The sequence below is a fragment of the Rhinolophus ferrumequinum genome, chromosome 6, assembly GCF_004115265.2.
Source record: "Rhinolophus ferrumequinum isolate MPI-CBG mRhiFer1 chromosome 6, mRhiFer1_v1.p, whole genome shotgun sequence".
NCBI classification, from domain to species: domain Eukaryota; kingdom Metazoa; phylum Chordata; class Mammalia; order Chiroptera; family Rhinolophidae; genus Rhinolophus; species Rhinolophus ferrumequinum.
In genome coordinates, this window is record NC_046289.1 from 97,048,125 (window position 1) to 97,062,499 (window position 14,375).

General features: G+C 33.7%; 1 protein-coding gene across 11 annotated transcripts in view; it reads right to left on the minus strand.

Annotated features, from left to right (window-relative positions):
* MYO9A (myosin IXA) overlaps positions 1-14,375 on the minus strand; it is a 251,933-nt gene that overhangs the window by 57,219 nt on the left and 180,339 nt on the right. For all 11 annotated transcript variants that reach the window (XM_033109669.1, XM_033109671.1, XM_033109670.1 and 8 more), the window contains 2 exons: positions 8,531-8,643; positions 4,455-4,597 (listed from right to left, as the gene is read on the minus strand). In XM_033109669.1, coding sequence (XP_032965560.1) covers positions 4,455-4,597; positions 8,531-8,643 — 256 coding nt within the window. The remainder of the gene's footprint in view (positions 1-4,454; positions 4,598-8,530; positions 8,644-14,375) is intronic.

The window sequence follows — 14,375 nt, forward strand, 5'->3', positions numbered from 1 at the left end:
TAGCATAATAATCTCAAGATCTTTCCATGTTTTCACAACTGGTACTATTTCATCTTTTCTTACCACCAAATAGTACTCCATTGTGTATATATACCACAACTGCTTTATCCATTCATCTATCAAAGGACATTTTGGTTGTTTCCATGTCTTGGCCACCGTAAATAAAGTTGCAATGAACATTGGAGAATACATGTCTTTATGGATAAATGTTTTCAGCTTTTTTGGGTAAATACCCAGGAGAGAGTCATATGTTGGGTCATATGGTAATTCTATTCTTAATTTTTTGAGGAATCTCCACACTGCCTTCCATAGCGGCTGCACCAATCTGCATTCCCACCAACAGGGTATGAGGGTTCCTTTTTCTCCACAGCCTCTCCAACACTTGTTACTATTTGTCTTGTTGATGATAGCCATTCTAACTGGGGTGAGGTGTTATCTCATTGTTGTTTTTATTTGCATTTCTCTGATGATTACTGATGTTGAACATTTTTTCGTATGTCTATTTGCCATTTGTATGTCCTCTTTGGAAAAATGTCTCAAGTCCTCTGCCCATTTTTCAATTGGGTTGTTTTTTTGTTGTTCAGTTGTATGAGTTCCTTGTATATTTTGGATATTAGCCCCTTATGGGAGGTGCCGTTTGCAAAAATCTTCTCTAATTCAGTTGGCTGCCTCTTTATTTTGTCGATGGTTTCTTTTGCTGTGCAGAAGCTTTTAAATTTACTATAGTCCCATTCGTTTTAGCTTTCACTTCCCTTGCCTTTGGAGTCAAATTCATAAAATGCCCTTCGAACCCAAGGTCCATAAGTTTAGTACCTATGTTCTTCTATGCAGTTTATTGTTTCAGCTCTTATGCTTAGGTCTTTGATCCATTTTGAATTAATTTTAGTACATGGTGACAGACAGCAGTCCAGTTTCAATCTTTTGCACGTGGCTTTCCAATTCTCCCAGCACCATTTATTGAAGAGGCTGTCTTTTCTCCATTTTATGTTTTTTGCTTCTTTGTCAAAAATTATCTGTCCATTATTTATGTCGGTTTATTTCTGGGTTCTCAATTCTATTCCATTGGTCTGTGTGTCTGTTTTTCTGCCAATACCATGCTGTTTTGATTACTGCTGCCCTGTAGTACAAGCTAAAGTCAGGGAGTGTGATACCTCCAGCACTGTTCTTTGTTCTTAGGATTGCTTCGGCTGTTCAGGATCTTTTGTGGTTCCATACAAATCTGATGATTTTTTGTTCTATTTCTTTAAAAAATGCCATTGGGATTTTGATGGGGATTGCATTAAAGCTGTATATTGCTTTGGGGAATATGGCCATATTAACTATGTTGACTTTTCCAATCCATGAGCACAGAATGTCTTTCCATTTCTTTGTGTCTTCTTCAATTTCTTTTAAAAATGTCTTATAGTTTTCAGCATACAGGTCTTTCACATCCTTGGTTAAGTTTATTCATAGGTAGTTTATTCTTTTTATTGCAATTGCAAAAGGAATTGTTTGGGTTTTTTTTTACTTTCTTTTTCTTAGATTTCATTGTTAGTATATAGGAATGCAATGGACTTTTGTACGTTGATTTTGTAGCCGGCAACTTTACTGTATTGGTTGATTGTTTCTAATAGCTTTTTGGTGGAGTCTTTAGGGTTTTCTATATATAGCATCATGTCATCTGCAAAGAGTGACAATTTAATTTCTTCATTCCCAATTTGGATGCCTTTTATTTCTTTCTCTTGCCTAATTGCTCTGGCGAGGACTTCCAACACTGTTGAAAAGCAGAGGTGATAGGGGACAGCCCTGTCGTGTTCCTGAATGTAGAGCAAAGGGCTTCAGTTTTTCACCGTTAATTATGATACTAGCTGAGGGTTTATCATATATGACCTTTATTATGTTAAGGTATTTTCCTTTTATACCTATTTCATTAAGTGTTTTCATCATAAATGGATGTTGTATCGTGAAAACACTTTTTCTGCATCAACTGGTATAATCATATGATTTTTGTCCTTTATTTTGTTTATGTGGTATATCACATTGATGGATTTGCGTATGTTGAACCATCCTTGTGCTCCTGGGATGAACCCCACTTGGTCGTGACGAATAATCTTTTTAATGCATTGTTGCATTCAATTTGCTAGAATTTTTGTTTAGGATTTTTGCATCTGTATTCATCAGAGATACTGGTCTGTAGTTTTCTTTTTTTGTATTATCCTTACCAGATTTTGATATCAGGGTAATGCTGGCCTCATAAAATGAGTTAGGGAGTATTGTCTCTTCTATTTTTTGGAAAAGTTTGAGCAGGACAGGTATTAGATCCTCTTTGAAGGTTTGATAGAATTCACTAGTGAAGCCATCGGTGCCAGACTTTTGCTTTTGGGAAAGTTTCCGATAACTGATTCTATTTCCTTACTGGTGATCGGTCTATGTAGATTTTGCAGTTCTTCGTGATTCAGCCTAGGAAGGCTATATGTTTCTAAGAATTTGTCCATTTTTTCTAGGTTATTGAATTTGGTGGCATATATCTTTCATAGTATTGTTGGATGATCCTTTGTATTTGTGTGTCATCCCGTGATAACTTCCCCTTTCATTTCTGATTTTGTTTATTAGTGTCTTTTCTCTTTTTATCTTAGTGAGTCTAGCCAAGGGTTTGTCAATTTTATTAATCTTTTCAAAGAACCAGCTCTTTGTCATATTTTTTCTATTGTCTTTTTGTTCTCTCTTTCATTCAGTTCTGCTGATTTTTATTATTTCCTTTCTTATACTGACCTCAGGTTTCATTTTTTCTTCTTTTTCTAGTTCTTTAAGGTGTAACGTGAGGTTATTTATCTGGGATTTTTCTTGTTTCTTGAGATAAGCCTGTAATGATATAAATTTCCCTCTCAAAACTGCTTTCACTGCATCCCCAAAATTTTGGTAGGATATATTTTCATTCTCTTCTGTTTCTATGTATCTTTTGATCTCTCCTCTTATTTCTTCTTTGACCCAGTCGTTCTTGAAAAGTATGTTGTTTAGTCTCCACATATTTGTGGTTTTTCCTGAAAATCTACAATCTTAATCTTTATACACGCAGCCTTATGAAGCAAACACACAATGACGTCTGCTAATAATATATGATTCAACTAAAGAGCTTTACGCTTCCATCTTGGAAATTAGCAGTGGAGACTATAACTGTGAAACATGAAAAATTTAGAATGATTACTGAAAACCTGATAAAAGAAATTGATCCTCTTCATAAAGTAATGATAAGAAACTCCAAATCTTCTAAACTGAACTTGTAGTATTCACTTACATAATTCATAATTGGTTTTACCCGTATCAGTTTGCCAACTGATAGGAGCAAAGCCACAAGACACAAAAACAAGGCTCTAACTACATTTCTACCATCTTTCCCTCTGATACACAGGTGCCTCTGGCTCATTCATTCCTATATGAAGCTTAATATCTTTCCTCCTTTTCCCTTTATCTTATCCTAGATAAAGAAGTTTTGTTTACTTACTGTAATTATGTCTGTTCTATCTTTCTTTATGCGATAATAACTTTCTTCCTAGGACCTCTTTCTATTTTATTCATTCAATACTGGTATTTCAACCACTCACTGGTATTTCACACACTCATTACCACATACCCACCTCTGATGTATATCCCTGTTGAAGATAGCTGACATCTTCACACAGTTATTAAAAACATTCATACATGCTTGAGCAAAGGGCTTGGGAAGAACAGGGTAGTCTAATAATGGGCTTACTGGAATCCTTGGAGAGTTTTCTCAACAGATGAACTAACTGTTGGGTCCTTTCAAATGTGTTATGATTGATGCCCCCAAAAGTTAAAATAAGAGCTACCATTATAAAATCCCACACACTGACATAATAGGTATTTAATATATAGATAGCATGGTGGTTAAGAACATTGACCCTAGAGATAGACTGCCTGGATTCAAATTTCATTGCTGCCAATTACTATATAAGTAGATAACTTCTGTGTGCCTCAGTTTTCTCATCTATAAATTGGGAATAATAATCATACCAGCCTCAAAAAATTGTTGTGAGGATCAATGACTTAATGCATACATGCTTAGTACAGTGCCTTGTACACAGTAACCACTCATATATTAGCTGCTATCTTATTAATTTTTATTAGTAATACAAATTTGTTAAGTGAGTGCATGATGGCCAAATTTTAGCACTTTAGAAAACTACAGTCTAACCAAAGATTCACAACCATTCTTGAAGCAGTTGTTGCTTCTCTGTTTTGTGCCACATTTCCTTGGAACTTATATTATATTATAGATACAATGTAATTTTATAATTATCTTTTAGGTAAGGAAGGATTTAACAATCCTGGTCTTATCTCATTAGGATATCTAATGTCAACAGGATTGCCATTACAAAATACTAAAGAAATAGCAAACTTTCAGAAAGAGTAAACAGGAATTATGAAGACAATCTCCATCCTTTGTCTATTTTTACCGTTTGGAAACGGATGAGCTGGAATCGAATCTGAACCAGGAAAGAGTGCCGAAACCTCTGAATGGGTGGCAGGTTTCACTCTGGTAGTCTTCTTCTCCCCTTGTTTCCCTTTGGCCCAGAATCTCATCCTAGCTCTCTGAGGTCTATTTAAAAAATAAAAAATAAAGATAAAAAACAAAGGTAAAAATGGAAATTAGCACATCTCAGTAATATTTGCACATCACTTTAAGTTACATTATAAAGACCTATCACGTGCACGTCTTCATTTAACCTTCACACATAAATTTAATCATATTTGATTTTCAATATTACATTTAAACTTCATCTGAAAGGTACATAGTTTCCTCATCATGAATACAGAAATAAGAAGACCCAGAGACATTAAATAATTCCCTAAAATAAATGACTACAATATAGTGGAACTAGGATTCCAACTCAGGTTTTCTAATTCCTAAACTGGTATCTCTTCATTTTTGCTTTCCTTTCATCTTGGATTTAGTGTATAGACACTTAACAAGAAAGAAAATACTTTTAAAGAAATCAATGATATCCCATCATTCTGAAACATATTAGTTTACTTTTTTGGGTAATCTTCTTCCAGGCTTTATCCATAGCATGCCCACTTTTTTACATCATTGTAATCATGATGCAGATAACAATTTTAAATCTTTCCACTTACCATTATATGATAAACATTTTACTGTTACTCTTTTATATTCATGAATCATCAATATTATTAAAAGCCACCACTTATTTGAGTTATCTTGCTCCAGGCATTGTGCTAATTGCTTGTATAGGATTACTTTATTTAATTATAACAAGTGTATTTTCAAACTATTATAACCATTTTACAGGTAAAAAGCTGGAGACTTAAACATTAGGTAGGTAATTCTCCCAAGGTCATAAAGTCTGTAAGTGACAAAGTTGAGAATCACACCTATATATGCTAGAGTGTCTCATACTTAGTGCTTATATACTCTCGCCTATCACATAAATCAAGGAAACACTTGATATAATAACAACAGCTGACATTTACTGACCATATATCAAATATCCTAATTCCGTACTAGGAGGCTTATTTGCACATTAATTTGTTTGTTCCTTCGTATGTTCATTGAGTCAATCAAAAAAACACATCTGAACATCTACTAGAAGCCAGGTGTTACACCTTATATATGACATGTCTAATTTTTACTACAGCTGACCCTTGAACAATACAGGGGCTAGAGGCACCAATTCCCTGCACAGTCGAAAATCCGCATATAACTTCCAACTCCCCCAAAATTAAGTACTAGTAGCCTACTGTTGACTGGCAGCCTTACCGATAACATAAACTGTCGATTAACACATATTTTGTATATTATATGTATCACATGCTGTATTTTTACAATAAAGTAACCTAGAGGAAAGAAAATGTTATTAAGAAAATCATAAGGAAGAGAAAATACATTTACAGTATTGTATGTACTTATTGCAAAAAATCTGCATATAAGTGGACCCACACAGTTCAAACATGTTTTAAGGGTCAATTGTACTACGATAAATAGGTATTATTATTGTTACACATGAGCAAACTGAGGCTCAGAAGGCTGATGGAACTGGAAGTTAAAATGAGGTCTGTCTGGTTTTGAAGTCCATGTTCTTTTTTCCAAAGCTTATTATTAAACCTATACGTCCATATAGGGTAAAGGCAAATTTTCTACAAGCCTTATTACAAATAACAGCATCCTTCTGCCATTCTCATTTCTTTTCTGTTCCCTACAGGCAACCCTTTTGAATTGATTTAACTAATTACTTGAATATTTACTTATATTGTTATCGTATTTGTGACCACAGATAATGATTAAGCATGTTCTCCGACTTCTGTTCTAACCCCTCCACAAACACAGAATGCCCCAATAGAACCATACATAATTATAGTTAGATCAATATACAGCATATTCTTTTAGTAACATTCACTATTTATTTTTATTATGTAAATATATTCATAACTGAGTCACATAGTTCCCTGCATAACCTACTTTTTTCTAAAGTTAATAAATGTTTTGTTTTACATTTGCTTCCTTTTCTCCATACAATACACCTCCAGTTGGTGTATATACTCATTGGTGTTTCCCCATTGGTGTATATTCCCTCTCAACATTTTCAAACATAGTAGGTACTCTCTATCCGTTTCATGTTCTTGAAATCTCTCCCAGGGCCTTCTAACCTGCTCCAATCTGGTGTGGTTTCCTTCAGTGCTTGCTGTACAACTATCATTTGAAAAGCTACTTTCACCTTCACAATAGAGATTCCTTTTGTTATTATCATTTTATAACAACAGGTCTTTTGGTATGGGTCTATTTTCATCCATTATATTAGGCATTCAGTAGGCCCTTTCACTCTAAAAACTTATGTCCTTTTGTTCTGTAAAATTTATTTGAATTACTTTATTAATGATTTGCTCCCCTCCATTTTCTTTGTTCTACCTTTCAGAGCTCCTATCAGTAGGTCATGGGATCTCCTGAACTACTCCTCTAATTGTACCTTTTCTTGTCTCTTCCATCTGTCTATTTGCTTAGTTTTCTGGGATATGTCCTCAGCTTTCTTTCTAACTCATTTGAGTTGGTTCTTTATGCTATATAATTTTGATTTTCAAAAGCTCTTTTTATTATGAATGTTTCTTTCACGCATTCTGGTTTCACAGACGTAGTTTATTTATGCAGAAGGTCTGTTGATAGCCGTACTTGCCTCTCGAAGTTTTCTTTCCCTTGCATAGTTAATTTCTTCCAAGTTGTATTTTATCCATTACTTTTAGTTTCATATAAGATGTTTCCTCAAATGTGCAGCAATCAAAAATAGGTTTTAAAAAAAAGCTGTTTGAAAGCTCTACTGTGCACTGGTGAACCTTCCTAACTGTGGTCTTCCTTGTAGGGTTATCTGGCTGGTTTGTTTTATAGGGAGAGCCTCTGATACCAATATGTCTAGGTCTTTCCTTAGAGGGTGGGACAAAATGTCCTAAAGACTCTTTGAACCACCTGCTTAGAGGGTACGTGAAATGTCAAAGAAGCTGAGTCAAGGAAAAAAGCTGGGCAATCTTGAACATTCAGTATGTAAACATTCACTAAATTGCCTGTGCCAAGTAGGTACCCCAGGCCTCAACTGTATCTGGTAGCCTCCCAGTGCAAGGATCTTCTGTTTTATCCTTTCCAGGAAATAAATCTGTTTTCTGCTAGGATTGGGGAAGATTCAGTCAACCTGATGCTTCTTTCTCAGCTTTACTTAGTTGGTTTAGGAATCAGCTTTCTCCTACCAAGACATTTAAAATTTGTCTCTTTACTTTTTGGATTCCACGGTTTTGTTATTGTTGTCTCCTCTTGTTTTGTTTTTGTTTTTTATCCTATATAGGTTTTGTCATTTTACCAATGTTGGAGGAAGAAGTGAAAATTAACTTTATATATTTAATCTGTTATCTGCAGCTGTATGTTCTTTCTACTATGTTATCTTGTTTGCCAAAATTTGATCTCTAGGATAATCTGCTCTGGATTTGGGCTACTTTGAATTATGCCTCTATAGTCACAATCCAAGGAAGTTGTCTTTAATAGGGTTATGAACCAGATAGATTTCAGGGTGATCTTCAAGTGATCAGTGAGGGCCCAACCGACTTATATAACACAGTAAGAGACAACGATATTTATTTGACAAATAATAATTCCATATACACTCTTAAAGAGAACATAATTATTTCCTAAAAGTTGTTTCCAGTTCAATTTGTAGAATACTTAGCTGGAAAATATTTTGAATCTTATCTGGTCTAATCTCTTTTCTTTAACAACAAAAAATCAGAAGTCATATAATGATTTAAAAACTTTGACCAAATCACACTACCAAACATATAGAAAGACAAAGCTCATTTTAGATATCTGAACTATTATGTGCCTGTCACAGAGTAGGTACTTAATACTTGTTGAAAACAGTTAAATTTCAAAACTAGCTGTCAACCAATTAGGCTTTTAAAAAGAGGCTCAGTATATAACTCTAGGAATTAAGAAATAAAATTATATTACCCCTATTAACTCTCAGTGTATGCTTTATACCTTAGATCCGTATCTGAAGCCTTCTGTCTCACTGCCAACTTCGTAATCTCTCCTTGAGACATAGTCTTATGAAGCTTTGCTTCTTCATCAACTGAAGAAAATCGCTGTGATGTCTGTAATAAGTACATATATGTGAAAGACTTTAACACCAAGAAATTACATCATAGCGCTGTAATTAAAACTCAGGTGATAGAATTTTTTGATAATTACACCTACTAAAACCAAACAAAAACACATTAATATTATTCAGAGATTCAATGAAATAAAGAATCTACTAAAAACTGCATTATAAACTTCTTAGAGTAATCTGAAGTAAAGAGAACTTGGGTCAATGCAAGTACAAGAGGACTTATCAGCTCATGTTTTCTGATAATTTAACAACAAATTCTCAAGAGAAAAGCTAAGAAAATTCAAAACCATCTAAAGATACAGACAAAAGACCTAGGATCCGATAAATACAGAATAGTAAATCTTTCGTACCTCCTTTTATTTGTCCCTTAAAGGTGATAATTTTTTTTAATGGCTTAACTTGCTATTATAAATTCTTATTATATCCTTGACTGGAACAAGAACACAGGAAGATAAGAAAAACCAAAGGACCAAAGAATAAAAAAATCATCATCACCACTAATGGTGTAAGTTATAAACAAATTACATGGCTATCAAACTGGGACCTGAATGTCAATTGGCAATTCTTGTCCCATTTGTTTACAATGTGCCATTTTAAAGACAACCCCACTTGGAGGAGAGAATTTCTTGTTACTATTTAAGTCATTTCCTATTACTTCATTTTTGTATAGTTCTAGTATCTTTTCTTTAGCCCTTTGGTCTGCTTGACTATGGCCTTATCAACAGAAACTATCTTGAGTTGTTCATATTTTTTTAAAAGAACCAACTTCTGCTTTGGGCAAAGATGGAGTAACAGTGACCTGTTTTAAACTCTTAACTGAAACAACCAAAAACAAAAACAGAAACAAAATTAAAACCCATACAAAATAATATAAAACAGCAGTTATCAAGAAGATAGAAAGTTATCCTGAGAGATGGGAAACAAAGGAAGTGAGTCCTGCATCTGCCCCAACTCAATAACTTGAGATAGTTTCCAGGCTGTGACACAGGGAGGGGGAAGCCAGGTGAACCTCAGCAGAGTCTCTGAGCTTGAAGCCGAAAAGTCCAGAGAAATCAAGGTAACTAGAAACCAAAGATAGTGTACTAAAAGGGAGACTGCTGCACCAAGAAAACACTTTGTATGGAGCTGAGTACTAGTCAACACTTCTGTGTCAGAAAACTTCCCTCAATGAGGAAAAGGACAGCTGAAAGGATTAAAGGTAACAGCGCTCTGCATTCACAGGAGGCCAGGAATAGTGCCTCTGCCTGAGCCAGAGTACATAACTTTAGGGTTCCTGGCCTTTGTGTGAAATACACAGAATCTTGCCTCTATAGTCTGGACTAACTACTGCTCTGTTTGAGTCTAACAAATCTTTATTTTATTTAATAAGAATTGTATATATTTAAGGTGTACAAATGTGATTATTTTATTTACATATAAACAGTAAAAATATTACTGCAGTCGAGCTAATTAACATATCATTTCATCATTGGTTACCTTTTTTTTCCTTTGGTGGTAAGAGCACCTGAAATCTACTCTCTTGGCAAATTTCCAATATTCAGTACAGTAAGCCTAACAAATCTTAAAAGGAAGACCTAAAAAGACCAAGTTGCTTCCAAAACAAAGCTCTGGAATATTGCTGGATTTAACAGGCTCAAGAATATTAATCAAGTACAAAAGTATCCAGCATCTAACAATGCAAAATTCACAGTCAGGCATCCAGTAAGAAATAACTAGGCATGCAAAGAAGAAAGAATATATACTGAGAATGAGGAGAAAAAAATTCAATCCATCTATAATGACTCAAAACTGAAACAAATGTCATTCAGTATTGGTAGAGAGAACTGACTAAAGAAAGACCTTAAAACAGCACCTGATTCAAGGTGACATAGAGGAATTTCTTCTGAAGAAAAAGAAGGTAAAAAGGAAGGAAGGGGTGCCCTTTGGAGATTGAGCAGTGAACAGGAAAACAGTAGGAGGGGAAAATTTACAATCCAGCACAGAAAAAGAGAAGCAAAATAATGGAGGACTCAACAATTGCCTCCACCACCACAAAAACAAACAAACCCAACACAGGCTGTCTGTAAAAGAAACTGAACTTTGTTACACTGGCAGAAGAGAAATCTCTATAAACTACCTCAATTGCACAAAATGAATAAATTAAAACATACAAAATCTACACAAGCTACAATAAGAAAACAAAACAAAAACCAAAATGACAACCAAAACAACTAAGTTGATTAACCCAACCCCCCAAAACAACAAGCATGAAGCAGAAAACTGTAACTCAAAAATTAATTAAATATCTTCATATATATGAAACACGAGGAAGAAATTAAAAGAGAGTTGAATGAGCTCAGAAAAGAAATAAAAAGATAGTGAAGTGAAGACTAATTTATAAGATGCCTAAAGGAAAAAAGTACAAATGGAAATTTAAAGGGGACCGAACAAAGGCAGGAAGATAATCAAGAATATAAAGTGATATAAAGAAATAAGTGAAAAGGATCAGAGAGAAATGGCTGAAATGGAAGATAGGAAAAGAAGAAAAAAACTTATTTATAATTGGAGTCTCTAAACAAGAAAAAACAAAATAATAGAACACAACTAAAATTTAAAACTATAATCCATGAAAACTTTTCAAAAATAAGGCAAGACTAGAATTTATATATTGGCAGAGTCCTGCATTCATTAATCTGTAATGATCAACTGAAACACATATCCTAAACTTTAAATATAAAGAAAAAGTTCTGAAGGCCTCCAAGTAAAAAGATCAAATAATTTATAAGGGCAAGAGAATTAGGCTGGCAATAGATATACCAAAAATAACAAATAAAGCAAAAAAACAATTAGCATTTTCAAAAAACTCAGGGAAAGAAAGTATGAATCAAGAATTTTATATGTAGCCAAGATGTCCCTTCAAACATCAAGGCTTTACAAAGAACTCGGGATTCTGCATCTATGAGCTCTTCATGAATAATCAATCTACTAGGGGAAGAGCTTCACCCAAACAAGAGATAAATAGGAAAACTTCAGCGAAATATTTAAGGTGATCATTTAATATATTTAATATAGATGTAAGACAAAAACAAGGGTGGGGAGTAGGGTGAAAGAATAATATGCAAAATTACATGTTCTGACGAAGTAGAAATCTACTTTGTAGAAGGGAGAAGAAAAGTAGAGACTAAATAATTCATAAATAGTTGGGTCACAGTAGGTGAGAATTAAAGAATATTAGTCATTAAAAAATGACTAGAGTAATTGGTTAAATAAAAATAGTGAGTTAAAGGCATTTAAAAAAGGTATATACCAAAAGAAGAACACAACCCTCCCTAAATATCAAAAGAAATTAAAAAATAAAATAAAAGAGTAAACGTAACAAAACACAGCCAATTTAATGTAACACATAATATAAAATTATAAGAAAGAGTTCAGACTGAATCTATCAGTTGTATCAATAAATATAAATAGATTTAACTCATCTATGGAGGGAAACAAAATTGAATTTGTCTCACAAAGCAGGACCAAACTACACTGCGTACAAAACACATATCTAAAACAAAAGGGTGACAACAGGCTGAAAATAAAAGAATGACAAAAACTATTCTGGGCAAAGAGAAATAATAAGAAAACCGAGGCGGATGTTACTATTTAAGTAGAATTCAAACAAAAGGCATTAAGTGTGACCAAGGATGTTTTTTAATATTAAAAGCCACAATTCACAATGAATAATAGGAGACTTTAACACCACATTCTTCACATAAGAGAAATCAAGTGTAGAAAAAAATAATAAGGATATAGAAGACAAACAACACAATCAATAATAATAGGAGACTTTAACACCACATTCTCCACGTAAGAGAAATCAAGTGTAGAAAAAAATAATAAGGATATAGAAGACAAACAACACAATCAATAAGGTAGAGATTGTGGATATGTATTGAAATTTTACACTCTGAATAGAGACTACACCTTATCAAATGCACATGGTATTCACAAAAACTGACCACATATTAAGTAAAACAAAATACTGGTAAATTTGACCAAATAGAAACATTACAAATCTGACCACAATGTAATAAAACTAGAAACTAAAAAAATGTAAAAACAAAAAGGCTCTTCCTCTGAAAACTAAAACAAATACTTATTACACAAGTTTTGGGTAAAAAAGTAATATAAACTGAAATTATATTTTTCTTAAAAATTAAAAACTTTACACATTAGAATAAATAAGACACATCTGAAGTAGTTATCAGAGGAAAATTCATAGGCTTAAAAACTTGTATTAATAAAAATAAATAAATGCTTCAAACCCCCAACCCAAAAGCTAGAAAAATAAGAAAGTAAAACAAAAGAAAGGAAATAAATAATAAAGGTAAAAGCAGAAATCAGTAGAGAATGGGGGGGGGGGGAGTGGATATAGCAAATAAATCAAAATTCTGTTATTTTGGAAAAAAGTTAATAAAACGTACAAATGACTAGCTAACTTAAAGAAAAATGGAAAATGACAAACAGGAAATAACCACTGAAATAGATAATTTTTAAAAATCCTAAGGGCCTACTTTCAAGACCTCTATGCAAATAAATCTAAAAAGTTAGATGAAGTGGATAATGTCATAAGAAAAAAACTATTTACCAAAACTGACCCCGTTAGATAGAAAGCTTGAAAGACTAATTTCCCTAGAAGAAATAGAGGGACTTATGAAGGAATTATGCAACTCAAAAGTACCAATCCCAGATGGTTTCACAGGGAAATTCTACTGTATCTGCAAAGAGCAGAGTGTCACAATGCCATAAATCGCCCCTGACTTTTTGGGGGGAATAAAATGCATATACAAATACTAAGTCATTCAACAAGTGTGGCTGCTATCCAGGGGCCACCAATCCAAACCTCTGAAGTCGTAAACGTCGTTCAGTACCAACTGGTTTTTCAACTTGCAATACTCACCTCCAAATCATTAGCCGAGCTCCTAAACTCCTATAATCATCCTCTCCTGACTTCCCTTTTCTGTGCAGTTACTAAGACCTAGTCAAGGTGGATTTTCACTTACTGTAAAATAAGTTAATAAACTTAGTCTTGCTTGATCAACAGATTTTTCTGGCAGGATTTTTTTTTTTTTTTTTTTTGGAGTTGACAGTGGAAAGAAGAAAAATTCAACACAGGTAAGGATTTGAGAGAATCTCAGAGAATAACAAATAGAAATAAGAATATAAGAATTGACCACAGTTTTGGGGGAGAAATGAGGCATTTTGTTTTATCCTATTGGAGATAAAGAAGACAAATTCTGGAGAGCTATTTGGGAGTCATACCCATAGAAATGAGTGGGTTAAGTCTGGGGAATGGTAGAAGAAACCAGGCAGAGAAAATGATAATGTGCTTATACCAATCCTACAAATAAGGATATAAATGATTTTACTAACTCACCATTCAGAAGATTGAGAGACTAAAATACTATATGAAAGCCACCTTAAAAATACTGCTTAGCAGAACATGTCATCCTTCTTGGGTAACAGCCAACAGAGTGGATTTAAGAACTGAGTGAGAGCAGCATACAGAAACTAAACAGTTATTCAAAAGGCAGAGTTAAAGTAGGAAATTAAAAAAAAAAAAAAAAACAGTTTAAAGGAGGGAAACTACCTCTGTTGTTCCAGTTAACAAGTGGTTAACAATTCATCAACTCAGGAGGTAATAGTTATCAAATCCCCTTCAGGTAATTCATTTAGAACTCTATCCCATTA